General features: G+C 38.3%; 1 protein-coding gene across 4 annotated transcripts; it reads right to left on the bottom strand.

Annotated features, from left to right (window-relative positions):
- Window positions 1–151: 151 nt before the first annotated feature.
- On the bottom strand, window positions 152–27,088 carry STEAP2 (STEAP2 metalloreductase). Of its 4 annotated transcripts, XM_005609200.4 has the most exons (7): window positions 26,497–26,983; window positions 17,785–17,852; window positions 14,223–14,347; window positions 13,459–13,983; window positions 10,341–10,868; window positions 7,385–7,549; window positions 152–5,167 (listed from the first exon to the last, which is right to left on the bottom strand). In XM_005609200.4, the coding sequence occupies exons 4-7, from the start codon at window positions 13,948–13,950 to the stop codon at window positions 4,880–4,882; spliced, it is 1,473 nt and encodes a 490-aa protein (XP_005609257.1). In that variant the 5' UTR covers window positions 13,951–13,983; window positions 14,223–14,347; window positions 17,785–17,852; window positions 26,497–26,983; the 3' UTR covers window positions 152–4,879. The 4 variants fall into 4 exon arrangements, with proteins under 4 accessions (XP_005609257.1, XP_023494916.1, XP_001490082.1 ...); XM_023639148.2 differs by lacking the exon at window positions 17,785–17,852 and having other exon boundaries at window positions 26,350–27,088; XM_001490032.7 differs by lacking the exon at window positions 17,785–17,852 and having other exon boundaries at window positions 26,497–27,024.
- Between the last annotated feature and the right edge of the window lie 702 nt (window positions 27,089–27,790).

Below are 27,790 nucleotides of genomic sequence, written 5' to 3'. Positions count from 1 at the left end.
AAACTCCAAAACTATTACATGTATTGCTTTCTCAATGTTTCTAAAGGAAATAGTCAGAAAAATACTGGATGGTCTTCATCAAATACTGGAATTATTATTCAATAGGAAAATCCGTTTGTGTATGACGTTTTAAAAAAGAAGTTAACAAACATTAAACAGTACTTTTTTATTTAGATGTTTATAAGGCAGATCTATGAGAATGATATAAAAACAGCATGTAATTTGACAGTGATATTTAGGAGATTACAGAGTTTTAGCAAATATCTATTACAGGGTTACAAAGAAGACAATATTTTCCAAGCAGATACAAAATATCTAATGAAAGACCGAGGCAAGAAAATGAGTATAATTAACAATGGAAAATCAATTCTAATGTGAATTGTACATTATCCTTTAAAAACTTTTAAAGGTAAGAATTATTGCAATCTAGTTTATTCAAACAGTGTTAATATCATGACAAAGAATTGAAGGCCAGAATGGATTAGTTTTGACTTCCTATAAAGAAACCCAAATTTACAATGGCTTAAATAAAGGAAAAGGCAGTCAAAGTAATGAAGTAATCAAGATCTTTTTAGTCTCCAACATGCCTTCCTTATCATGTAGCCTTGGTCCTCCTGGATATTTGCCAGGGTTCCTGTTGGAGCTACAATTCCAGCAGCAAGATGGAGAAATAAGATAAAGAACACATGCCACTTTTCTTTGAAGAGACTTCCAAGAAGTCACTCATACATCTTCCTATATCTCACTGGCCAACACTCAGGCACATGGGAACACCCAGCTGGAAGGGCAGTTGAGTAATGTGATGGGCAGCAGCTTTTAAACAAGAAGGGTAACTAGACATTGGGAGACAACTTCTAGTACCAGTTCAGGCTGGATATCTGCAAAGCTATGAAAGACCTTTAAAGAAAATCTTAAGAGAACATTTCCTTGAAGTTGACAATTTGGAAATCATACAAAAGCACCTGCTGTGATGATTTAATTTAGCCCATCTAGCCACTGGGAGAATCCATATAGTCTGCCCTAATTATGGATGACTGCACAATGGAAATCCAATCATTTGGAAAGTTAAAAAAACTCACTATGTGCATGTGTTAGGCAGAACTAAACATTTTTTGCTATCATATGGACAGAATCTCTGAATATTAGAACTTAGTTTTTAATTTTCTTAGATTAAAAAAATTATTCATTCCTGTAAAATTCACTCTTCAAAGGTATGAACAGATTGTATTTCTATTAGATTACAGTTTCATTTAGAGCAATTACATATTCTGAATATATACCAGAAGTTGTTTTATTGACTTATGAACAATTGGGGGTGGAGCATCTCATTTTCATGATGACACATCATAAATATAAATCTTAACACTGGACTGAGGTGTGTTATACTATTTATAGCATTGCTTTAAATGTTGAATTTACAAAACAATTTCAACATGACATTTTAGACTGTTTAAATACTTATTTCAAAACAGATTTTATATACTGACACAGGTTCAGAATACTATGAACATTCATAGTATTCTGAAAGAAATACTTATGAATTATGTTTATGGTTCTACATTTAAAATATCACATGAGAAACCTTAAATTTCACAAATAAACCTCTTTTTTGGAGGAAAACTGTATAGAATTTATTATGAAATAGTTTAATGGCAAAAGGCAACTGAAAAGAATTAAAGTTTTATTATATTACACAAGAAATGATACAAAAATTGGATATGATAGATTCTTGAAGCCCTTTTATACAATTTTGATAACTGGACTGTAAGTATATTCATAAATTACTATGCTTAATTACTATTATCAAATTAATTTTGAAAGTAAAATTCCTTAATCAAGTCAAGATTAGGCTAATTTTTAAGAAATTAATCAGATAGTTTAATACTGGAGCTCATTAGCCAATCCCCAGTATAGCACACAAAATAATTATCTCTGATAAATGCCTATAAATATAATTTATTCATACTTTAAATTTAAATAAAAATCTCTACATGGAGACAATCTAGGCTAAATTTCCATATATGCTTTGAAAAATATACGTTAGCATGAATATATTCTTATTTAGACATGATTTTAAACATTCTTAATAGAGGAGACATGAAGTCTGCATGCAAAAGCTAAATAGCATGATTCACTCCATGATTATTTTTCTCTTAGGAGAAAATTACTTGATTTTTTTGCATAGGATTAAGACTGGGTATATTTTCTACATTCTTATAATTTTCTCAGGGGCACTTCTCAAAATACAGATTAAGAAACAAACCTTCGCTACTTTAAAGTTCCCACCACTTTCTTACATCTACCAAGAGCAGAACTCAGTCCTATTTCTGAGGCCAGAGTAATGATTTAAAAAAAGAAATTATGAGAAATAATGATTAAGAAAAATAATCAAGTAGGAAATAGTAAAATAAAGCAATTAAAAGTCAACTAATATTTTTGCATTTTTGAAAGGTTTTTAAACATTTAGAATTATAATGAATATATTACGCTTTTATTCTAGAACTTCAAAATTATTTCATCTTTGTAGTACTGAAAAGGAGATATTACCATTTGAAACAGCACTTACATCTTACATCCATTTTCATAAATTTTGTTTTTTATATTTTCAAAGGCCCCATTTATCTGTAGTGATAATTTTATTTATATTATTGGCTACTTAATATATACATGGAACAATATACTTCAATAGTCATTTAAGTTTTAAAAATATTTCATTGTATTTTCACATTAAATGGACAAAGCATGGTCTTAAGAGAGAAGGAACAAGAAAACATTGAAAATATGCTGTTAATTTCACTAATCCACTACAATGGTTTATAGGTGTTTACCCTTCAAAATTATCACTCAACTGAATTCTTATAAGATCTGACAAGTAATTATCAAGAGGGGAAGAATATAATTAAAACAAAGAAAATGGAGAGCTCAATTTTAAAAGTTCAAGATATTAAAATTCACCAAGAAGAGAACATCAGAGAATCATGGGTGATTTACCAAACTGACAGGATGCGGCAGGGAAAGGGCCATTGGTGGGAAATCGAGCCTCCACTTAGTAAACGTCCTTTTATTGGTGGCAGCTGGATTCAGTAGTACTTCAGTGGGTAAGTTTAGACATGTTAAAATTTTTGGAAGAGGAATGCATATAATTGTATCTTGTCTGCAACTTCCTATTTTAATAAGGAAAGAGCAAATGGAAAAAAATGTAGGGCATTCTAACCAAAGTTAGAAATGAATGAAATGAAATTTTAATGTGGAATGTCAGCACTGAAAAATTTTATGAATAAGTTGTATAATTATACGTCTCTAGAACTGATTTATAACTAACCACTTATCCTACAATTGTTTATGACTGCAAACTGCTCTCTAATGGATGACTGAGCAGGCGAGAGGACTTCTCAGGAAGAGAAAAAGTGATGATCAACTCTACAGAGACTTTTTAAGATTCTGGAGGACCTCAGCCATTCATTAAAACTGCTATGGTCCTATCTCTGATGGAGTCCCTCACTGCAAAGAGAGGCTTATGGACCGCCATGGGTCTCCAGGCAAGAGCCTCCCCCAGGGTAACAAACTGTGGATTATCTCACAAGCAATAATAAATTTATGATTGTAATATTTCCCTATATCTTTGGATACCCACAACCCACTCTAAAGAATGTCAAAGCCTTTACACAAAAGAGGAAGCATCTAGACTGGCATCATGAATGTGATGCATGGGGATGGAGCAGGTGCCATATAGGCTAGTGCTTAAAACCACAGCCTCTGAAATATGACTGCCTAGAATGCTGGCTTGGAACTTACTAACTGTGTGACCTTGGAGAAATTACTTAACTTTTTTATCCTTCTATTTGCTCATATGTAAAATGAGGATAATAACCACCCCTGGCATGGGGCTGCTGTCAGTACATATTAAATGGGACAATACAAGTAAAGTGCTTAGAACAGTGCCTGGCATGTTATAATCCCTCGATGAGCAGCAGTAAAATCCTATACCATACAGAGCGGTAACGGGCGAAGGGGCAACATCACAGAGCAGTTGACAAACAAGTACTTGTGTGTAAACTTAACACTTTCCCTCTAACTAGAAACAATTATAAGATTCCCAGGATTGGTACTATATTAGAAAAATCAGTCTTGGAGGCCAAATATTACTGTCTTCTCCCTGATTGACATATTCATATGCAAATGAAACTGCTCTGTTAACAAGATAAAGAACAAAATCTTTCATGAGGTACACATTTTCAGTTTGTATTGTCTCCAATGCATTTTAAGTATAATTTCAGGTTCAATTTGTCTTTTTAATTTGTGATTGTTCACAAATCACATTGGTTCATACAATTAATTACATTCTTCAAACTCTATCTCAGGAGAGAAATATAGGAATGTTACCATGACCCGTACATAGATGTCAATGTAATGTGTCCTTTCTTAAAAATAATGTATGATTATGCATTTTTATTTAAGCTAGATAATAATTAAAACCTTATTTAAGCTACAGAACAAAACATATATTCATTGAATTATATTAAAACCTCTGCTGGTTTGCAAAGTATTTTTAACATTATATTTTATCTATATTATTAACTAAATAATTTTGCCTGATTATGGAATATAGTTTGTTAAAATAACAATAGTGTTACACTTGTACAAAACAAAACATACCTAATTTCAACAATAAATTGACTATAAAAATTCATATTGGCAAAATATGACATTTGTGAAAACTAGTATGAAGAAAATTCTACCACTAATTTGGTTGAGATCTCATCGAACAGGTTTCAGCCCACAGCAACTTGACAGTGCACTTGCAACTGAACGTAAAGGAAGTCATAAAAATAACGGCATGAGCAGAACTTTATGTGGCATCAGCGAGCACCATTTATCATCACATCACTGTAACCCGCTCTGGTGAGAGATGAGGAACTGCTCCTCCAATACTTTCTTCCAGAAATTGGCTCTTTTCCCAGCCTTTTTTAATTCTCTTTAGCTTTCGGCTTATACATGGAAGGAGTAAAATGATCTTACCCAGAATTACAATTGAGGGCAAAACAAGAGCAAGAACAAAGTTTGGTGGTGTATAAAACCTGTAGTACTCTTCTTCAAAAGCTCGTTTCCATCCATAAATTAAAACATGGAAAGTACTTATGAGTAGAGCAACATATCCAAGCGTAGACTTGGGGTAGGGGTGGAAGAAAAAGGAACAAAGAGTAAGAAACAAATTATTCAAACTCATAAATTAACTCATCCAGCTATACCATATTTTGTTTGTATTTTGATAAAACTATTTTGTCTTAAATTATTGAGCTACTCTTTGTTCTCTACTGAACTAAACAATTTTAATATTTTCATATATATTTATTTATATATTTATATGCACACTGTACTTGACACAAATAAGGCAAAATTACATATAGTCTAATATTCTGATTATTTTATTATATCAAGAAACTTTTCCTCATGTCATTAAATATGAAAACATGACTTAAATGCTGTATAATATTCTGTTAAATGTATGTGCTCTAATTTACTTAACCACTCCTTTTTTTAAAATCATTTACTCTGTTTCCAACTTTCCCCAACTATAACTAACGTCACTTTAAGCCCTTTCCTATACTTTGAATTATTTCCTTAGAACTGATTTCTAATAGTGGTATTATTGTTCAAAACACCTGGCTTTTCCTTAAGGGTTTGTTAAAACTGCAAAACTTCTTTATAAAGCTTATCCACATTCCCATCAGTTGTGTATAGTAAAAAAATATGCCAAGGCCAGCCCAATGGCGTAGCAGTTAAGTTTGCATGCTCTGCTTCAGTGGCCCAGGGTTCGTGGGTTCGGATCCTGGGCACAGAGCCACGTTGTGGCAGCATCCCACATACAAAATGGAGGAAGACTGGCAGAGATGTTAGCTCAACAACAATCTTCCTCAAGCAAAAAGAGGAAGATTGGCAACAGATGTTAGCTCAGAACCAATCTTCCTCACCCCCGCAAAAAAAAGTATATGCATGTACACACATACATATATAATAAAATTAAATGCTGAAGAGCATTCTCATGGGTACGCACACACACATATACTAATTGACAGTAAATATGAAAAATCTTATAGTATTAATATGTAATATAAATAGCATTTCAAACATGTAACTTTATTGACCATATTAAATGAAATTATCAAGAGTACTTCAGTTAAGTAGTTTATAGGTTAAAATCTAAAAGGTCAGCATTCCAAGTTCACTAAATTATTATGTTCCGTTGCTTACTTTGAGAAATGGTCTATGTTACATAAAATGTATTCGTACATCAGTGTGATGGTGTAATGTCTAACTTCACTGGGAAAGGATCAACTCTCTAGCAGAAAATTGTTTTGTTTGCAATTACTCATCTAAATTTATAATGATAATTTTCACCTGTCTAGCATCTTTTATCAGAGGGTTTTTTATTTCTTTTCAGGTGTGATTAAACAGCTGTTGGGGAAGTTTTCACATTTCTTTCCTTCAAAAGAGAAAAGTGAATTTAGACAAGGGATATGCCCTTAATTTGAATGAGACTTTTAGATGACTTAAAAAAAGGGTCAAGCAAATAGGCAAAAAACAAACCAACCCCAAATTTAGTGTACCAACCAACACTCATCCACCTACTCGGTTATAAAACATTTGGATATAACTAATACTGATTTTGTGATAATATAGGTAGGGTCTAAGTTTGAGTTATATATTTTTAAAGTTTGCAAATTTATTTTATATATATATATAATATACAGCTACTACTGGAGAAGGTGAATGTTTAACTTATTCAAGTACACAATGCTGTTTTGAAACCCCTTTATAGACACTCATAAGCATATGTATACAACTGATATACAAAATACATATACTAACAAGACTCGTAAGGCTAGTTGCTTGTCATAATCCATTAAGCTAGTACCTAGTTTGCCACTGCTTGTGCTTGTGTTTGTACACACACACATTTCTTTTAAAATATTCAGACTGACCTTCTCGCCACTTAAATTTAATGAGATTTTTCTGGAGAGATCAAAATGACTCAAAATATAAAATCTTCATTCATCTGGCTACTTATAAATTGACTTTTGGCATTAAACTTGATCTAAATTCACCCATCCCCTGCTTTCATTCTTTTTCTTTTTAAAATAACTTTTATCCATAACGTAGTAGGCAGAGCTATCAATGCCTTCCAGTAGGATCCTCTGCTGGTCTTTCACGTACTAAACCAGAATGGTCAGTCCAACGTGGCCTCCAGCAATGTGTGTTCACTGAGCTAGATGCCTAAACATAGCCCCAAAGGCGCCCTTATAAGAAGCATACTGAAACTAAACTGTACCTAACACTTAAATTCTGTGCCACACAATCTCTCACCAAACAAAACCCCACATACTTGAATAAAACTGAATTCTCTCCAGTTTAAAGCATTGCTCACTGAAGGGATGGAGGTGACTGCCAGGAGGGAGAGTAAGCCAAGACTCATTATGCCAAAGGAGATATACATTTCAATTCTCCAAACTTCTTCTTCATTCCAAGAGTTTTCAATATTTGCATGAACCTAACAAGAAAGCAAACATGAATTTCCTTTATTTGGTAGAACATTAACTGATTCAGCACAGAGTTCAGTCCTGGACTAAGAATATGTCTTAAATGGGCATATTTAAGTTGTATTAGTTCAATTTAACAAACTGTTATGGAGAACCTATTATTGGATGGTATTATTTTAGGTGTGGGGGAAAGAGAAGGGAGAGTTAATCAAAAAGAGGACGAACATTTTTTTCTCCTTTCTTGCATACATGTGAGAAGACTGGGTAAACGTGTCATTCCATTTATAATACATCCTGGTTACAGGGACTCTGGAGTCCCGACGCCATGAAATGCCCAGCAGTTGGTTCCAGGATAACACCAAAGAAGTGTTGGCAGTTAGACTTAGTTTTGAGGTACTTTTACAAGTTGGTTTAAACTTGTGTGGAATAAAATAAAATCAAAAAGACCCCTGAGAACCATATGGACTCTGTGTGGCTAACCAAGACCTAAAACCAAAATGGAGTCAAGTGGCCATGACAGGACCAGGAGGCAGTCACATACTCTGTTCCCCCCCAAAAAAACCCAAGCACTTTTAAGCTTTGATTCTGCCGAAGTTCCTGATTATGCAAAAGCCCCTAACAGCCACCTGGAGCTAACCAATAAAACTGGGACCTGCCCCAACCAATCAGGACAAAGCTGGCTTGCATCCTTCATTTGCATAAGTGGACCTGAGTGGGAACCTGGGTGGGAACTTTTTGGATAAAGGCAGTCCCCTTTTTTTGTTCTCCCACAACATACTTTTGGTTTGCTGAAGGTCATGTCTCCCTGGTTTGCAACTGTATGAGCAATAAAGCTTTCCTAACTAAATTCTTGTATTCTAGATATTTTTTGTTGACACTTGGTTGAATGTACATTCTGACCTTAGTTCAACTTAGAATCCAGGAAGGGAATTTCTAGTCTACATCGGTATCTTCCTCTCACATGAAGAATATTTATATGTTGGATTTATCTCTTTCTTCTTATCTTCTTTTCCCCGGAACACTGAGATTTCCCTGAGGATAAAGCCCTACCAAATGCAGATATTTACCCACTTGAATTGCTTCATTAATATACTTTTCCAACTGTCCAAGTGCCTCATCCCTATAAAGTTCCTTTCCAAATGTCTTTCCCTTATGTTGAAAATGTGTATAGAATCAAGGCAGACTTGATTAACTCTGAATGTGTGGTATTCTGTGTAGGGACTACTTTTAGAATTATCTATTTACACAAAAACAATATAATTAGAGTATAAATCAAGGGTTGGACTCCTTGGGCTAAACGTTTAAGTAAGTATCTATTCATGTAAAACAGATTCTAACTTAATACCAGCTTAACTCTGTCCAGTTTCAGTTTACCAAACATACTTGAAATTAAAAAAAGGGAAAGCTAGTTCTTAGCCATTAGGTCTCTGGAGCAATACCAACATCCTGTCAAAAGCCACAAAGCTCCTCTGGAAAAAGGCTCTTAGTATCTCATTTGATGCCCATGCAACAATACAGAATAACAACATACTTCAGTCTACCCAGAGATTACAAACTGGATCTACCTGCCCTCCCAGTTCATTCATTCATCCCACAAATATGCTTTGTGAGTGTCTACTATGTGCCAGGCACAGTTCTAGGCATTAGGCATATATCAGTGAACGAAACAGACAGAGATCCCTCCTTTCATGAACCTACATTCTGATGAGAGAAGGCAGACAACAGTAAATATAATAAACGAGGAAAACAAAGTGTGTTGGAAGGTGGTAAATGCTACTGAAAAAAGAGAAAGCAGTAGAGCAGAGTGAGAGGCACTGGGAGTACTGAGGCCGAGTCAGAAGCAGGTGGCAGAACTTAAAATGGTATCCAACGTAGGCCTCACTGAAGAGGTGAGATCGGAACAATCGGCTTGAACCAGCGATGGCACTGAGCAGATATCAAGGCCTCAGGAGTCAGTTAAGAGCAGTGGATTTTTAGAGAGAATGGCTTAAAGAACATGAATGTATTAATTTTTTTTCAGATTATTTTAGGTTGAAATTGTTGAAACAGGCATAAGTACTAGATGCCACATACTGGATCATGATGCCTCAGTTCCTTATAAAATGCAAAAGCTTTTACACATTTGTTTTGGTGCAGTGTCTTTGGCTTTCACTGAGAAATGCTACATCAAATAGCTTCAATGAAACCCTTTCTATTACATTTGCTGAATGGGAATCACTGAAGAAAATCAGTCTACTCCATCATCAAGCTCCTTCCACGAAGCTCTCCCTGAGATTTTCTTCAGGAGCTCTGTGCTAGAAAAGCTTCACCTGAGGAACTAGTATCTTTCCTGCTTTCTGAAAACAAAAACCTCGTAAGTGTATGTCTCCTGATCTTGACTTCCCATTGTGTTTTATATTTTCACTGGTTCTAATATTATTGTATATGTTTACTGAGAGTTGCCTCATCATTTTGTGGAACATGGCCAATCGTAAAACATTAAAAGAATTAACTGTTCAATGCTGAAAGCAATCATTACAATCATAACAGGAAAAGGAAAAAAAAAAGAAACTCAACCCTTTATTTCTCTGCTTTTATTTTTGCAAAGAAAGGGAAGGTAGCAGCTTTTACCATAAATGATTTTGAATTACCCACATAATTCTTATGCAGAGACATTGTTTAAAGAACAATTCTTTTCCCTACCTAAATATACCAAAATTTCTATTACAAGGTATGTAAAATTTTACACTATTTTAAATCTTACATTTTACAAATTATACTAATAAAGTATTTTACTATAATATAAACAAGCATGCTCCATACCTGCTGATAAGCCATGTTGAGAAACAAGTATCTCTCTGACCTTCTCATTGGTAAGCAGAGGCTATAGGCAACATGGACGGAAGCGAAGAAAAAACTGAGTAATCCAAGCTGTTTTCTACACTGTAACCAGGTCTCCAGCCAAGGTGGAAATCTCCTATACTTGGTGCCATAATAAAGCTGATAAGCAGCTGCCAGGAGACCTGCTAGGTATACTAGGGACAGCAGAGTAATGGCAACGATGGGCAAGGTTTTATTCACAATCTCAATAGGAATCTTATAAAAGTCACTCTGCTGGTTTCTAGCATATGGATGGATCACATCTCTGACAAAGGAATAAAGAAAGAAAAATGTGGCCAGGCTTATGGCAACCACGACCGGCCCTCTCCAGAGAGTAAACAGTCGCAGGGGTAAATTTTCAATCTCCCTAGCTGACGATAATAATCCCAAGTCAACAGGAATGAAATTCAACTGACGAGCAAGTTCAATAACCTGTTGTCGAGCTTGAATGTTGTTGCTGCATATATAAACCTGTGGCAAAAACAAAAGACTCATCATTACTATTGTTTTTAATAAAAATGGTAAGGATTGCATGCTCCACATAATCTATGGATTATGATGGATTTGCATTATTTCATTCTATGGATTCTATGGATTTGCATCACTCAAGGTACTTATAATAACCTTGAGTGATGCAAAAAGTTAAGGAGATAAAGCATTTATTAATCTATTTATTAATTGGTTAAAACAGTGTCATAGAAACAGAAGTCTTTGCTACCTGTGATGACATAAAAATACAATGCAGAAAAATCTAGCTAGGATCTGGAATTGGGAAGTCCTGGGGGAAGGAAGGCAAGAGGAAAGAAAGGTTTCTCGACCACGTGGTTCAGCAGCAGCGGCAAGGTAGGGTCTCCCCTCCAGAGGTCTGGGCGGAGCTTGAGCTGCTGGCCATGCCCCTCCCCCGTCCTCTTCTCTCACTCCCTCCGGGGAGGGGGGCGGGGGGAAGTGGTTTAGAGGGGTGGGGGTGGGGAGGGGCTGGCGCTTCAGGCTTTGTGGACAACATTTAGTTCCAGGACTGTAGTGATTCTGCCCAGTAGAGTGATTGCAAGCACTGGCCTTCATAGATATTCAGCAAGAGAGAAGAAGGGCATGAACTCCGGATAGTTGAATTTGCAATTAAAACCTTTATATTATGTCATGATGCTGTACTATTTATAAAATTTATCTTTTGCCTTAGAAACCAATTCACCAAGTATCTCTGAAAAACCATGGATAATCTCAGGTATATTATTTCATTGGTCACAATAAAATTCTTTCATCTTTATGTGGTGATAATATACCTGGTGCAGGAAAAAATGGTATTATAAGGCTTAGTTAATTTAAATAGTAAAGCAACTGCCATTTTCTAAGACTAAGGTATTACTTCTGCAGGAACTCTAACGACATGACAGGTGGGGGTGAGGGTGGGCTTTCAAACTGCCAAAACATCTTAGATAAAGTAACATAGATGAGAATTCAACAAATATTTGTTGAGCACCAAATTCACTGCTGGAGCGAGCCACTGTTATTTATGGGTGGTCATCTCACTTAGGGCTAGAAAAATATTGCTATAAAGTCTCTGAGTCATGTTTGGGGAAAACAAATTTCCAAATATATCCTGAAGATGTTTATATAAGGACTCTGGAACAGACCACGCTGAAATATTTGCATACTAAACCTATTTAAATTATGCTGACAATGTAGAGCTCTTTGGATTATTAACTTTACCTAACATTAGCCAGATAAATGACAAAGTCTATGCTATGATACAAATGTTCATGAACTTCTAAAATGGAGTGGGGAAGAACTCCTACATGTCAAAGAAATAAGGAAAAGCATTCTAAATTAATTTATTACAGTTGTGACAATGGTGAAGTAAACTATTTTTAATTCACTAGGAAAACACCCCTATAAATTACAAAATTTTATAATAAAACTACAAGTATAAATCAAACATTCAGAATAAGGGCATGAGGACTATGAAATACAAATGAAATTATTTTTGTAGCTCACTGGATTTAATCACTGTTCCATATTTTTTCTTGTTAAAGAATTAAAATTATCATAAATATGGGCAAAGGATTAATTTCAGGTTTATGCTAATTTGTTTGTTCTGTATCACTGCTAAACTTTGGTGGATATGTGAAAGAAGAACAAAAGGATTCAGAAATAGCCTCCAGGAAAGTTGGAGAGTATATATTCTTTTACTAGTCTCCCAAATTACACACTTGAAAGTGAATAGTTATCATGACTCTGATATGCAGCATACAGTGACACAATACTGAAATGTATTCTCTAAGGCATCTAATCAACTGTCTCTATGGACAAAAATAATAAAAGTATTTTATTATCATGCTTCATTATAATGCACAACCACACCTTTAAAAGATTTTAAGGTGCACTATTTTCCATCTTTACTTATAAAACTCTCATTCCACAAAGGCATTGATGGAGCTTCCCAACTGCTTTAAAGCGGATAGAACCTATAGTCTTGCATACTAAAAAAGACCCTAAGAAATCCAATCTGCTCCTACCTTCCTCACACAGATTAAAATCTACACTTAAAATAAAACAAACTGTACTATTTAAAATTCTATGAATAATCTATGTAAAGCAAAAAGGTACTTCTAAAGCATTCTTCTTGAGGATCAGACTAAACAGTATTTCATACGGAGATGGAACACTGTGTTACTAAGTAGTTACGAGGGAGGAAGAAGAGGAGGAAGAAAGGAAAGAAGGTTGGGAGGGAAAGAGGGAAAGAAAAAAGACGTCTTCTGTTTTTGAGGAAGCAAGGAGAAACTCAAGCAACGTGTCCCAGTCTTCACCAGCCAACCGTGGTTCTTCTTGAATTAGCTGGTTATGACAGGACAGTCCAAGTTATTTTCTCAGCTTTCCACATTATTTTGGGAATAGAAATGTGCCCTTATAAGGTCAGGACATGAATTTTCAGGTACTCAGACACAGTTTTCAAAATTATAATCATTGGAGAGTGTCAGAATTTGGTTTTTAAATATATGACATTTGTTTAACTATTTAAGTACAAAACACCAGATAACTAAGAAAAAAATTTAAAAATACATACCTGCCGGCTGGCATCCTTAGGTCCTAACTGAAGTGCCCAAGCTGAGACAACATTAAATCCTTTGACAATCAAGGAATCCGGGAATAATGAAGCCAAATATTCAGCATTGGATTCTGGGTATTGGTTTATCCTCATGTTATTACTCACATCAATTAGGATTTTACCCACAAGTAGATGTCTTAGGTCCCACAGGGAGGTGTAATGTTCTCTATGTATAGCAACAAATATTATATTTGTTTTTGTTAGAGCATCTTCATGATGAGTGACATCTACTACATGAGGAAAAAATTCAGAAGCAAACTTAGGATTTCTGCTTCCTATGACCACATGATAGCCACATCTAATAAGTCGAATGGTCAGAGATTTAGCAAAATCCCCACTTCCAATTACACCGACGGTGACCTTCCTTGCATCTTTGATGCCATTTATGCCGTTAGGCAAAAAAGTTTCGCTAAGGCTCTTAGGGCTTCCCATCATAGAGATCGATTCCATGATATGGACTCTTCCAAGATCACCAGGGATATCCTAAGAGACAGAAAATAAAATGTTCATCAATGACCTATTACCAAACATTAATACATTTCTAGACATTTATAATAATGTCCCTCATTTCTACAGGTAAAACGTTTTGGCAAGCTTTATAACCTAGAACAGCAAGACACGATTTGTAAGCTATAAAAAGATTCCCAAATAGAAAAACAAACTGTCACAAAGTTGATGTGCTAAAGTGGGGCTTCTCAAATTTTAATATGCACACGAATCACCTGAGAATCTTGTTAAAACGCAGATTCTGATTCAGTAGGTATGGAGTGAGGCCCAAGATTCTGCATTTCCAATAAGGTGATGCCGATGCTGCTGGTCTGCAGACCCCTCTTTGAGCAGCAAGGCACTACAGCACAAAAGGAAAGAGAGCAACATTTTCACTTAACACTTTTTTAAAAATACAGTTCTAACAAGTCTGACTACTCAGTTTTTCAGCAGATCAGAGGCAGCAAGTCAGAAGTGCCACTGGAGGTAGGACTGTAATAAGACGTGACAGCACACAGGACAGAAGACAGAAAAACCATAGAAAACAAGAACTATTTAAACCGAAACTGTCTAGAATCATTTGAGGTGGAGCCTATAAACTATCCTATACACCCCATTAGCTAGTGAGGGACTTTATTATTAAACACAAGTAAGATAAATCAGCTAATAAAAAATGAACCCTGGCACTTAATATTTTAAGAAAAATAGGTATCAAAATATAGCAAAAGATGAATTAAATACTATTAATTTGTATCATTCACCCTATATATGGTACCCTATCATTGAGAAAGACAGCTTCCCTATGAAAAGGGGATAGTAAAGTGTTTATGGCCTTAAATTATACAATTCTTAGGAAATATTTTGCTTCCCCTTTTATTTCTTGGCTGTATAGAATATAACACAGTTATTCTCCCTGGAAAAATCTGTCAAATTATTTTTTAAGTGATTAACATCGGAAATATTCATATTTGTAACAACTTGCTCAAGAACACCAATCAGATTGCCATGAATCAGTATTGCTGTTGGATCGGAATGAAAAATACTCTTCCATTCCATCTCCATTGCACAATTTCTTTCACGCTAACAGCAGATGTGGATCACTTCAGAGGATTTAACAGATTTTACAGGAACAAGTGGAATCTTTCAAAAAACATGTTTTTTGGGTTTTTACGAAAGGAAATTTGAAATTACTGGAGCCAGGAAAATTCAACTTTTTACCCTAGAAATGGAGCACATTCAATGACTACAAATACATCAATAAATTAACCTTTAGAAAGACAATAATAATATTACTTAATATTCATATAGCACATACTATGTGCCAACTCTGTTGTGCTTTACATATTAACTGATTGAATCCCCACAACCACCCAATGAGATAGGTGCTAATACTGTCATGCCCATTTTACAGATGAGGAAACTGACACATAGAGAAGATAATTAATTTGTCCAAGGTCATATGAGAGAAAGTAGGGGAGCCAAGATTAGAACCCAGGCAGTCTAGCTAAGGCATGTGTCATTTGGGTGCATGTAAGCAATTTAAGAAAGAGATTTTTCTTTGGGTATGAAGGCAAGTTGGAAGAGTTATGGTTGTGCTCATATTAGTTTATTCTTCCTTCTTCTTTGCACGTGTCATTGCTCCTCAGCATTACCTAGTGATCTTAATGTCCAACCCAGATCCTGGGAAAGGAGAAAACTCACTATTTTTTAATGTATTACACATGTTTCATTTCACACTTTGCAAGATAGAAGGGGTGGTAACATCTGCTTTCTCTTGGAGTGATCCCATGCACCCAGAAGGCCAGGCGAGGGTCAGAGGCACCAGCGTAGCACAAAACCACCAGTGTCTTGGGAATCAGGAGCAATTACAGGAAACTGAAGCAATTAAATCAGTGTTCATTTCAATCAACAATTCAAAGCCGAATGACCAACCTACCCCAATCATGTATGTTATCTAAGGGTGACAAGGATTACTAGACTCACACACAGGATCCCAAGGTTCCTACATGCCAGTCCCCCCAGTTCTTCTGAGTAGAGATTATAGTATCCCCCAAAATACAGAAGTGCAGAATCTTTAAATCTAACAGTCATGATGATCAAGGCCCTTTCAAACTAAAAATGAAACAAAAGCAAAACTTTATCAGTTATCTGTATTTTACAGAGCAAGTTCAAATCTCTTTTGTAAATCAGAATGTGAAGAGGTAAAAATACATTAGGACATAATGTCACCTATGGGCCCCTCATTATACCATGTAATTTATACATATTAATAGGTGACTCTGCTCTAACATGTTTGGGCCTTAATCCACACTGTATTTCTAACGGCACGTTCCAAGTGAATCCTTTAATAGTATGACTGTGGCTACAAATAGAAGCTGGCCTAGCAAATGAGACTCTTTTCACTTTATAGTTTTAAGAACGTAAAAGCATTCATGAGAGACAGAAAAAAACCTCTTTAATGGATCTGAGAGATGGAATATTTGTGTATTGCTTAAAGCATATAATAATACCACATGCTTGTGTGCTATTTCATAGTTCACAATGTTTTCATGTATATTATTTGTCAAATGGCTGTGGAGTACACATCATGCCCATCTTAAGAGGAGGAAACACTGGCTCAGAGAACTTTACCTATTTGCCTCAGAGAGTGTAGTCTGTAGTGACACAACCTCTGCTCGTTCTAAAACTGCAGTGTTAACATTATAGGGGGATCTTAAAACTGTTTAGATCTCCAAAGGTCATCCATAACTGTATTCTCTAAAAGCAGTACTAACTTTAAATGGTTAAAATATGAATCTCAGCTTAGAACAGTTTTAAGTAAATCCAAAACTATAAATTTAGGAATTCTAGACAGAAAACAGATAAAATATTGAAATAATTCCAAGTTTTGGATTAAAACCAACCAAAGACCTAAATTTATTAATACTGCAAACCAAAAAATGATCGGTTGTGTGTAACTCTTGAAGAACCTTAGAAAGCAACCCGTTTGTCTTTTTGGGATGCTGTAGACACCATGAAGGTGTGTACTGCTTTTAGAGGGGAGGGGAGAAGAAAACCCAAGAAGTGTGTCCGTATCCTGTGGAACTCATCCATACAGAGACCTAAGAGCAACTCATCTCCACAAGCTATAGGTAACTACTATCTGGTGCTGAGACACTGGAGCAAAATCTCATTAATCAATTAATCAAGGAATGATGCAACTATAATCTAAAGGCAGATCTACCCTGCTGTGACCCAGCATGAATTTATCTAGGCCATTACATGCTTTGCACATAGGAGATAAAGGACAAGAGAAGCATGATGCCCACACTCAAGGAATCTACATCTAGCTAGGAACAGACAGGAGGTACTTGGAATAAAAAGCAGAAAAAACTGCACATCAGCATACAATTAAGAATGAGAGCGGCCAGCCCTGTGGCCGAGTGGTTAAGTTCTTGCACTCTGCTGTGGCGACCCAGGGTTTCGCGGGTTCGGATCCTGAGCGTGGACATGGCACCACTCGTCAAGCCAGGCTGTGGAGGTGTCCCATGTGCCACAACTAAAAAGACCCACAACTAAAATATACAACTACATACTGAGGGGATTTGGGGAGAAGATGCAGAAAGGAAAAAAAAAGAAGAAGATTGGCAACAGTTGTTAGCTCAGTTGCCAATCTTAAAAAAAAAAAATGGAATGAGATTGTATGATCAGAGCGTAGTTCCTCTAGAAAATCAGGGAGAGGAAGTATCACATGGTTTTCTCTTATCTCAAGTCATTCTTTCATATATATGTTAAACAAATAAATAATATTGTACTTACAAAATAATCTCTAAATTACACAGAACTTCTTCAAGCCAGGTTCACAGTGCACTACTGGTTCATTCTATCTGAAAAACCACAAGGACCCAAATTTAAATTCGGCTTTCTGTGACCTTACCTTAAGAGTGCTAGAGCACTAGTTTCCAGATAGGACGTTATCACTGGCCTACATCAATTGAAAAGTATATGGGGACAGTAGGGAGTTTGCCATAAAATTATTCAACTTAACAAATTGTCCTATACTCTGAGAGTATGTCTTTCCTACTTTTTGGGGTCAAAATGTCATTTTTTCATAGAAGGATAGTGATAACAGTTGTTTGAGTTGGGTGTCCTATATAGATCCCCTCCTTCCTTTTTATTTTACTGGTCTGTAAAATCTGTGAGTCTGGGGCCCACTGAGTTCGCAGACATTAGGAAGCTCTCCACATGAAAGTGCTCCTTAAGCCTGTTGGAGAGAAACCCTCTCTGGAGAGGGGAGAAGGGTACCCTGAGCAAGCTCCCTGCAGCTGGAGATGGCTGCTTAATCCTCAGGAGAAGACATTCGGAGATGAACTATCAAATATCCCAGTCTAGTTTTCTGTAACTAAATGGTGATTTTCACTTTCATGACCTTTGGGTTGCACAAAGATAATCCCTAAATTCTCTCAGTATTTAAACAAATAAATAAAACCCAACTGTGTATTTATATCTATGATGATAAGGACCTTCTCTGAGGGAAGATGTGGCTCTTCTTAGGTTTTTATTTTTCAGAAGACATTCTTAAGCCTTTTAGAAAATGCCAGAAGCAAAGCTGCAATTCTGCTTGAAAAGTAAGAACGTGATTTTCTAATGCACCAGTCGTCCAAGCGTGGTCCTTGCACCAGCAGCATCAGCGTTACCTGGGAACTTGTTAGAAAGGTAAATTCTCAGCCTTAGCCCAGATCTCCTAAATCAGAACTGCTGGGGTGGAGCCCAGCAAGCTGTGTTTTAATAAGCCCTCAGGGGATTCTGATACTCAGAATTAGATTCTGATTCTATAAAGTTTGAGAATAACTGCCCTAATATAATGCAGTCCAACTACTATCTGAATATTAAAATCCACTTAACTCAGATTATTAAATTCTTTCCCTCAGTTGAAATTCTTGGGTAATTGGTATGCACCTTGATTTGAAAATCATTTTCCAGAAAAGTATAAAATAGCAATTTTACTAAAACTATATAGATTTATTCTTTGAAATTCTGTCTATAAACTATTGCAAGTGCAAATGATTTATTAATATTTCATACTTGGGTCTGAGGGTCTTTTTGGTTCATGTTTTATAGAACCAACCAAAGAATTTTCAGAAAAGAAATATAATAGCATTATAGTTAAAGCTTAACTCCAAGACTACCAGACTCTTCAAATAACCAAAATTTCAATGAAACTAATTCAAAATAACAAGGAATTTCCAAGCTATTTCCTAGGCTTGGTATGTATTCAATATATACCTTTATATGGGCATGATTTTAGGACGTCTCTGGGTCCTAAATCATCAAAATAAAACTTCATATGTTTATTATGTTGCAGTTACTAGGACAGGAAAGCAGTCTAATTCATGTTGGAAAGATTTTCAACAAAAAAGCTGTCTGGTGAAATTTAGGTTTAGAAATTCTATTAAAAAATTTATTTCCCAAAGACTTCAGTTAATAAAATTTAGGGTATTCTTCAACAAATTAAAGCAGCAACACTCCAATACCTCCCCACCCATTTTTCTTCCATGTATAGGACAAAGAATGGTACACACATCCCTCCATCCACCTCACAAGTGTAGCCTGCTTTGTCAAGCAGAGCAATGTGCCCTGTGCATACTTGGGTTTTCATCACTTTCATAGGTTAACATGACCTGGAGTATGTCTAAAATGAAGCTGGCAGTAGCAGGTCAGAGCATGGCTGAAATAATTTCCCCATTTGATGACCTCGTTGCAGATGAGACCTTGAGATAAGGATACCTATGTTTACTGGCTAGCAAATACAAGTTTTTCTGTGTTGTAGTAACTCACTTGCAAATAATCTTCTATGAAGGCCTGGCATTCTAGCCTCTACACAAACCCATTTCCCTAATTTCAGTGCCATACCATATAACTGGTTACAAATGGCACCGATGCCTTCTGGGTGCTATGAACTTTAGGGATCTCTGGTGGCTGAGGTCAACTTAGAAATCAGCCCACAACCCAAGATCATAACGATACTCATCCATCCATCCACCCATCTATCCCCATCCGATATCTTATTGAGCCCCAGCCACCAGGCATGAAGCTAGGTGCTGACACTCCAATGACACAAAACAGGCACTGGCTTCCAGCCTATCTAACCAATATGATGAAATCCTGAATGTTGAAGCATACAGAGCAACTAAAAAAATTAAAACTTTATTGAGGTATAATTTACATACAAAATTTACCCATTTTAAGTGAATAAAAAAAGTAATGATTTTCAGTAAATTTACAGTTATGCAATCATCACCACAATCCAATTTTAGAACATTTCCATCAGCAGTAACTGTGATTATTCAAATTTTAACAAAACTGCCAAGAGTAACGCCTCTAAAAAAAAATCCTACCTCCCTCAATGTTCTGAAAGCCCCACCAGCTTTCATACACACAGGAGAGTGTGACCCGAGTTTTGCTGTTTGGTGCCATGGGAGTAATCGAGGGTCCCACCACCCGGGTAGGTAGAGAGGCAGAATTGCAATCCCTAAGCTGCCTCTTCCCACAAGGGGGAATGACCAACTAAAGTAGAGGTCCTCAGCTCCACCGGCACATGGAATGAATGACCTGCGGAGCTTTAAAACATAGTGATACCTCGTCAGCACCATCCCTCCACTCAGATTTTTATTTAATTGGTCTGGGGTTCAGCCTGGGCTTCAGGATTTTTTTAGGGATCATCAGGTGTTTTAATATGCAGCCAAGATAGAAAACAGCTCTAAAAGATACAGGATTCAACCCAATACTTTATTTGGGTATGTGGAGATAACCAATGTGGCTTTCTGATCCTTGATTATGCTCATTTTTACACTGTTGTTTGTAATAATCAAAAATAATGCTAGTGAGAGAATAACAGTTGCCCTTGAACGCAGGCAGCGAAGGATATGTGTGCAATCCTTTCCCCTCTCCCACTCAGGCAGGAGCAGTATCAGAAGGTCCACTCACTATTTTGCAATTTCCTCTCTTCATTCTCTGGAAAGGGCAGTGTCATTCCTTAAAATGTGTCATCCCACCACACAGCACATTTTGTTCCTGTTCTTTGATAATATTCAAAATTCAGAATGTTCCAGTGATGGTATCCTCAGTTCTCCAGGCATCATAGGTTCTGCTGACCTGAGCAGATGAGTTTCCAGGCGGACTGACCCGCTCTAGAATAGCACCTACCAAACTTTAACGCAAATGTGATCAGCTGGGATCCCGTTAAAAAGCACATTCTGATTCTCTATGTCTGGAGCGAGGCTCTCAAGAGTCTGCATCTCTCCCAAGTTTCCAGGTGATGCCCATGGTCCTGGTTCACGAGCCACACTCTGACTAGCAAGGTCCTAAAGTCTTTCTATCTTTTCATTTGCTATTATTCACACGTAATACAGGCTAAATAATTGAGAAGACTATGACACTTATAGAAAGTTTTGTTTATGTAGTATCGAGGAGAAAGGACAGGACTAGGCTTTGGAAATCACCATGTTTTGAGTCTGTTTCCTTTGTTATAATGGAAAACAAAGAGGTTGTACTTGACTCCTGCAGTCCTCTCTGACACTAAAATTCTTATGTTTCCAAGCCTTAAAGCTATATAATAATGGTAATATTGGTGACTTATATTTAACACTAATATTTCAACTTTATGAGCTCTGCCTAAAAGTGTGACTTAAGTAGTACATGGGCTCCTTGAAGTTTCAAGGTCACAGTTTTCTTGAGTGGACATTTGGCTTGATGTATGCATTTAATATTTGATGTATTCAAAGTAAGAGAATTCGATTGCAGTCAGCTACAGGCCTCCTAATATTTTCAGTTTAGAAGGATTTCCTTGACATTCCTCTGGCTGAACGGCAGCTGTTGTGCTATATTAATTTTGAAAAATAGAACCTAATTTGTTTTGCATATAAACATCTAGGGCATTAATTACTGGATGATAGTAACTCTGACAGAGCTGTCCTCAGGGATTTTGATGACATTCACAACCTGCTGAGTTGGATAGGTTATTAATAAAATGTAATCTTCCAGGGCCATGAGGTGGGGTAGGTGTATCTTTGACTTTGCAAGGCCAGTCTGAGCCCTTCTTCTTTCTCTTGCTAACAGTCAGCTCCTTTGAGGCTCATGGCCTCATAATACCCTCTCTCCATACTCACGGCTGTCACTACTAATTTCTAGCTTATTCTTGGTCACTGGAGACTTTGGCCCCCGGTATGTACACAGTCTTCTTCTCTGCCCCACCAGCTGTCATCCTCCTCTGGTACCTCATCATTCATGGGGATGAACCTCATGGTCTCTTGTTTCCTTCGCTTATTTTCATCAAAGGCAATGAATCTTTGCCTCCACCCCACCTCAGTGACTCACTTCCTGATATCTCCAAGCATTACCTCCTAGCATTCTAATAATCTTCCAACGTTCCAATAGTCAAAGATTCACACTGATAATTCTAGAAAGCAGAATAAATTTGATCCACTGACCCCACGACTTTCTCACTCTCCATCGACCTCCTCCTGGTTTCGCTTTACCCATCCTAGACGCCACAGTGTAAATTTATCATCACTCACTTAAAAAGATCCTCATCTCTTGTTGTGAACTCAATGTGTGTGTCCCCTCAAAATTCATATGTTGAAATCCTAACCCCCCAAAGTGAAGGTATTAGGAGGTTCTGCCTGTGGAAGGTGATTAGGTCATGAGGGTAGAACCTTCATGAATGGGATTAATGCCGGTATAAAACAGACACCAGAGAGCTCTCTCTCCCCTTCTACCACATGAGGGCACAGCGAGAAGACAGCCTTCTAGGAACCAAGAAGTGGGGCCCCACCAGACACCGAATCTTCCAGGGCCTTGATCTTGGACTCCCCAGGCTTCAGAGAAATAAATATCTGCTGTTTAAGTCACCCAGTCTATGGTATTCTCTTATAGCATCTTGAACGGACTAGGACAACCCTCTTACTCTCCAACACATTTACTTGGCAAAACTCCAGTCCTGGAAGAACCCTGCTATCCATTTTCACTGTATCTATATCAAGTTGAAGGTTGCTGAAGAAAAATCAGACGACTGAGCTCATTAGTTTCACTTTAAATTCACCTCTCAAAGGCCAGTCTGTCCGCTTCTGTCCTGGAGACCATCCCTTTTCTCCTCCCAAGGGTATATGGTTATGGCTTCCTCGATGACATCTCAAACTTAACAGAATGCAAAACAGAATTCTTTTTCCACCCAGAGCTGTCCCATTCACCCAAATTTCCTCATCTCAGGTGGGTACCATTACCCACCTATTGCTCAAGTCAGAAAGCTAGCAGTCATTCTTGAGTACTTGCTTTCCCTCACTTTTGACATAACAGACCAAGTCTGTTCTCCGAAATATTTCTTAAATTCCTCTCCACTGACACCAGCTTAATCCAGATCTCTATCACCTCTCACGTGAATTCTGCAAACTTCTAACGGGTCTTTCTCCTTTGCCCTTTGCAAGTCATTTTCTACGTAGTATGTAAGATCATCTTAAAATGTAAGTCAGATGATGTCTCTCCCCTCCTTAAAATCAATGGCTTCTTGTTGCACTTAAAACTACAGCCACCTTCCTGACCATGACCTAAAGGCACTGGATGAGCTGGCCCCTGCTCACCTCTCCAACCTCATCCCATTTGACTGTTATTCCCTGTGGTCCAGCCACAGTATCCTTTCAGGTCCAGCCAGAGCATGCTTTTCTAGAAGTAGAAAAGGCCAATCATTTTCCCATCTTGGAACTTTGCTCACGCTGTTATGTCCCTTCAATAGAATGACTCACTCCAGTTTTGTTTTGTTTTGAGCTCTTGTTAAGTTTCCTCTGTAATCATTTTATGTAATTGTTTCTATTTCCCCTACCAGACAATAAGCTCCTTGAGGATAGAACCATGACTGTCTTGTCCAACACTACCTCCACAATGCCTGGCGCATAGTAAATAAGAATGCAATAAATATGCTTTGTTACTGAAGACATCACAAACTGTCAGAACCAAAAGAAACGTAACAAGTCTCTAGGTAAGACCCCTTTTCTTGCTGATCAAGACATGTGGCCCAAAGGCGGTGAGTGATTTGTCAATGTCCTAGTTATGTCAATGTCATCGTTACTGGCTAAGGAAAGAATAAATGCATCTCCTGATGTATTGATTGTGTCCTTTATTGAAACTGCAGGCCTAGTCTTTTCCAAGTTTTTTGTGTACCCCTTTTCTAACATTTCTAACTCATTTATGATCCTTTCTTTAAAAATCAGTTTGCCTTCTGAAAACAGGATTGAAACAAAAAAACAAACCACTAACTGGGAAAAAATATTTGCAAGTCATACATCCAACAAAGGCTTAATATCCATAATATATAAAGAACTCACACAACTCAATAACAAAAAAATCAAACAACCCGATCAAAAAATGGGCAGGAGACATGAACAGACATTTCTCCAAAGAAGATATACAGATGGCCAATAGTCACATGAAAAGATGTTCATCATCACTGATCATCAGGGAAATGCAAATCAAAACTACACTAAGATATCACCTTACACCAATTAGAATGACAAAAATATCTAAAACTAATAGTAACAAATGTTGGAGAAGTTGTGGAGAAAAAGGAACCCTCACACACTGCTGGTGGGAATGCAAACTGGTGCAGCCACTATGGAAAACAGTATGGAGATTCCTCAAAAAATTAAAAATAGAACTACCATATGACCCAGCTATCCCACTACTGGGTATCTATCCAAAGAGCTTGAAGTCAGCAATTCCAAAAGTCCCATGCACCCCAATGTTCATTGCAGCTTTATTTACAATAGCCAAGACGTGGAAGCAACCTAAGTGCCCGTCAACAGATGACTGGATAAAGAAGATGTGGTATATATATACAATGGAATACTACTCGGCCATAAAAAAGAACAAAATCGTCGCATTTGCAACAACATGGATGGACCTTGAGGGAACTATGTTAAGTGAAATAAGCCAGATAGAGAAGGACAATCTCTGTATGACTCTATTCATATGAGGAATTTAAACATGTAGACAAAGAGAGCAGATTAGTGGCAAGCAGGGGAAAGGTGGGGTGGGGGGTGGGCACAAAGGGTGAAGGGGTGCACCTACAACACGACTGACAGACAATAATGTACAACTGAAATTTCACAAGATTGTAAGTTATCATTAACTCAATAAAAATTAAGAAAAAAAAAAAAGCTTGAAGCCGAGGGGAAGAAAAAAATCTGTTTGCCTTCATCTGTGCTACTTCTTCAGTATTAAAATATAATTAAGCTCATTCAATACAAGTACATTTTCCATGTCACCAGTACAGTAAAAAGTGACTTGGATAAAGCTTTTCATTTCCTTTCTACACAATTAGCTCAATTTATCATTATTGATAGTCTCATTTCCCTACCCCTCAAAAGACTGACTAGGTAAGATAAAGAAACTGCAGCCATTCCAATTATGTCTCTAAATATCTCTAAATATCAATTATGTCTGCCAAAATATGTAGGATGGGTATTTTTCTTCTGTAAATATCTTTTAAGCTTTGAAACAACAGAGGGAGAGATGTAGAATAAAAAAATATAGCCTTAGATAAGGGAAAAAAAATAAACGGAGGAGATCTACCCAGAGAAGAAATAATAAAAGGTGGAGGCGGGGGGGGGGGGGGGGGTGTATAGGGGAGATGGTTTGGAGAGAACTAAAAAGGTTCCCAGAAGTGGGGCTGTTAACAGGACTAGAATCTAATCACTCATAGGGTGGGGGTAGGAGCTGGAGTTCGAATTGTTTCTCTCAATTTCACCCACAGCGATGAGTGATAATTAACACGGCCTGGAACAAGTTTTTCCATCCAAAAATGAACTGCCTGAGGAGTAAAAACTGACATCAATCCTTCTCCAAGTGGTAGGGCAGCTAATAAATGGAAGTCTCTCGACAAAAATTCTCTTTATCTCTCTGCTCTATTTTAAGAGCAAGATTTTTAGGGCATAATTTTCAACAAGTTTTGGCTGAAGCTGAACACAGGCTCAAAGATAATTTAGGACACTGAAAGAAGAGGCCAATTACTTCCTAACACATAATGGCCTAAACACACCACGGTCACATAAGTGGGGAATAAACAAAACGACTACTGGAAAGACTTTCCTGTTCGCAAAGCAGCGCAAGAAGATCTTCAATGAAATGCGCTGCAGGAACCCAAACTGGTAGGCAGACTATCAGGCAGACTAGGGTAACTCGCCTGTCCTTTCCCTTTAGGGTACATTCTACCTGGGACGAGGTCTCTCCTGGCCTCCTTTCTACTGGGCCCAATCTCAGGACTTTCTGGGAGCTCAAGGAAAACCAAGAGGAGTAGGGGGCGGAATCGGTGGAAGAGACACCTTTTTTCCCCACCTTTCCCACGTCCCACCTCGAGGTGCCAGGAGATCAGGAACCCCGCCAGGTCATGGGGACGCCGGAGAGGACGGATGAGGCGCCTACATCTCGACCCTCAGCTCCGCCGCCGCCGCCTCACCTCGCGCCCTTCCCCGACCCGCTCACCTCCGCGCCCTTCGCGCAGGGCAGGGGCCGGCGTGGCAGCTCTAGGGGCACGGCGCCGACTCCCCAGGGGCCGGGCCGGGCTCCAGGGCCTAGGGACTGCGCCTCCGACCCGCGGCTGCACGGTGGCCGCCGCAGCGGTCGCGCTCCGGCTGCTTCCCCGCCTCCCCGCCTCCCCGAGCGGGATCGCGTAGAGCCGGCGAGGAGGAGGAGGAGGAGGAGGAGGAGGAGGAGGAGGAGGAGGGCGAGCGGCGCGCCGTGGCGGCCGCGCAGTGACGCGCCGCTGGGGGCTGCGCGCAGGGAGGGCGCCGGGCCGCCCGGGCTCGCCGGCTGGTTGGCCTGGCGGGCGAGCAGGGAGATCCCTGGAGCGCGGGGTGGCGTCGGGGAGATCGGAGGGGTCAGAGGAGCGCGTGGGGAGAGCTGGGGACGACGAGGAGTGCCGAGGGGGGCGAGTAGTGCGGCGGGGAGCCCCGACTGCGCGGCTCCAGTTTCGAGCACCCCCCGCCCTGCTGGGAGCAGCTGAGTATCGTCTCCTCGCCTGCGCCCACCTGCAGGGCTCCCCCAGGATTCCTTTTGAAGCAGTTCTAGAAAAATCAAGCCTACTTTTCTACTCCACTGCCTTTGTGCTGTCTCGTCTTTCCACTCTAGACTTTGTTTTTTATTACGCCCCCTCACCCCCCGCCCCATTCCCTCTTCCCTTCTCTCCTGACCGCTGCTCTTTTTCTCCTGTACGTGTTCTGTCTCTCACTACTCCTCCCCAAAACCAGCTCTTGGCTGGATTGTGTCCTTGGAATAAATTGTTCAGAAATGCCCATTTCGTGAACCACATTTTCAAGCTCCCTGGGATAGGAGGACCCTCACAGCCGGCGGACTGTAGATCAGTGTGTTGACTTTGACCTTCGCTGCTTCCCTGGTGCAGCGTCAGCTTTGGTGTTGGGGGAAAGAGGGTTGGGCGGAGAGTCAGGCAGACCTGTGTTCCCGGGAAAGCCATTGAACTCCGGGGCCGCAGTGGCCCTGAGCGTTCAGGGGATCTCTGAGCTCTAAGGGCACCTTTGGTTCCGGGATTCTGTAATTTTCTCCCTGCAGATTACCAAATACTCAGGTATCCTTTATCTTTTGTGTAGAAGGTGTCAGTAGAAGCAGCAAGAGATCTTTGTTCTCAGACATAAACCTAATTTGCCGAAAATTCTCAAATTTGGGGAAATTTTTTAAATACGTTAGTAAATTCCTATTTCAGCAAATTAAGTTTAAAAATTCTCTCTCCCGGTGGCTTATTAACCAGGAGAAAAACCGAGAA

The sequence above is a fragment of the Equus caballus genome, chromosome 4 (genome assembly GCF_041296265.1).
Source record: "Equus caballus isolate H_3958 breed thoroughbred chromosome 4, TB-T2T, whole genome shotgun sequence".
Lineage (NCBI taxonomy): Eukaryota > Metazoa > Chordata > Mammalia > Perissodactyla > Equidae > Equus > Equus caballus.
The sequence above is the reverse complement of the archived record's forward strand: the minus strand, read 5'-3'. Positions and strand labels throughout refer to the sequence as shown.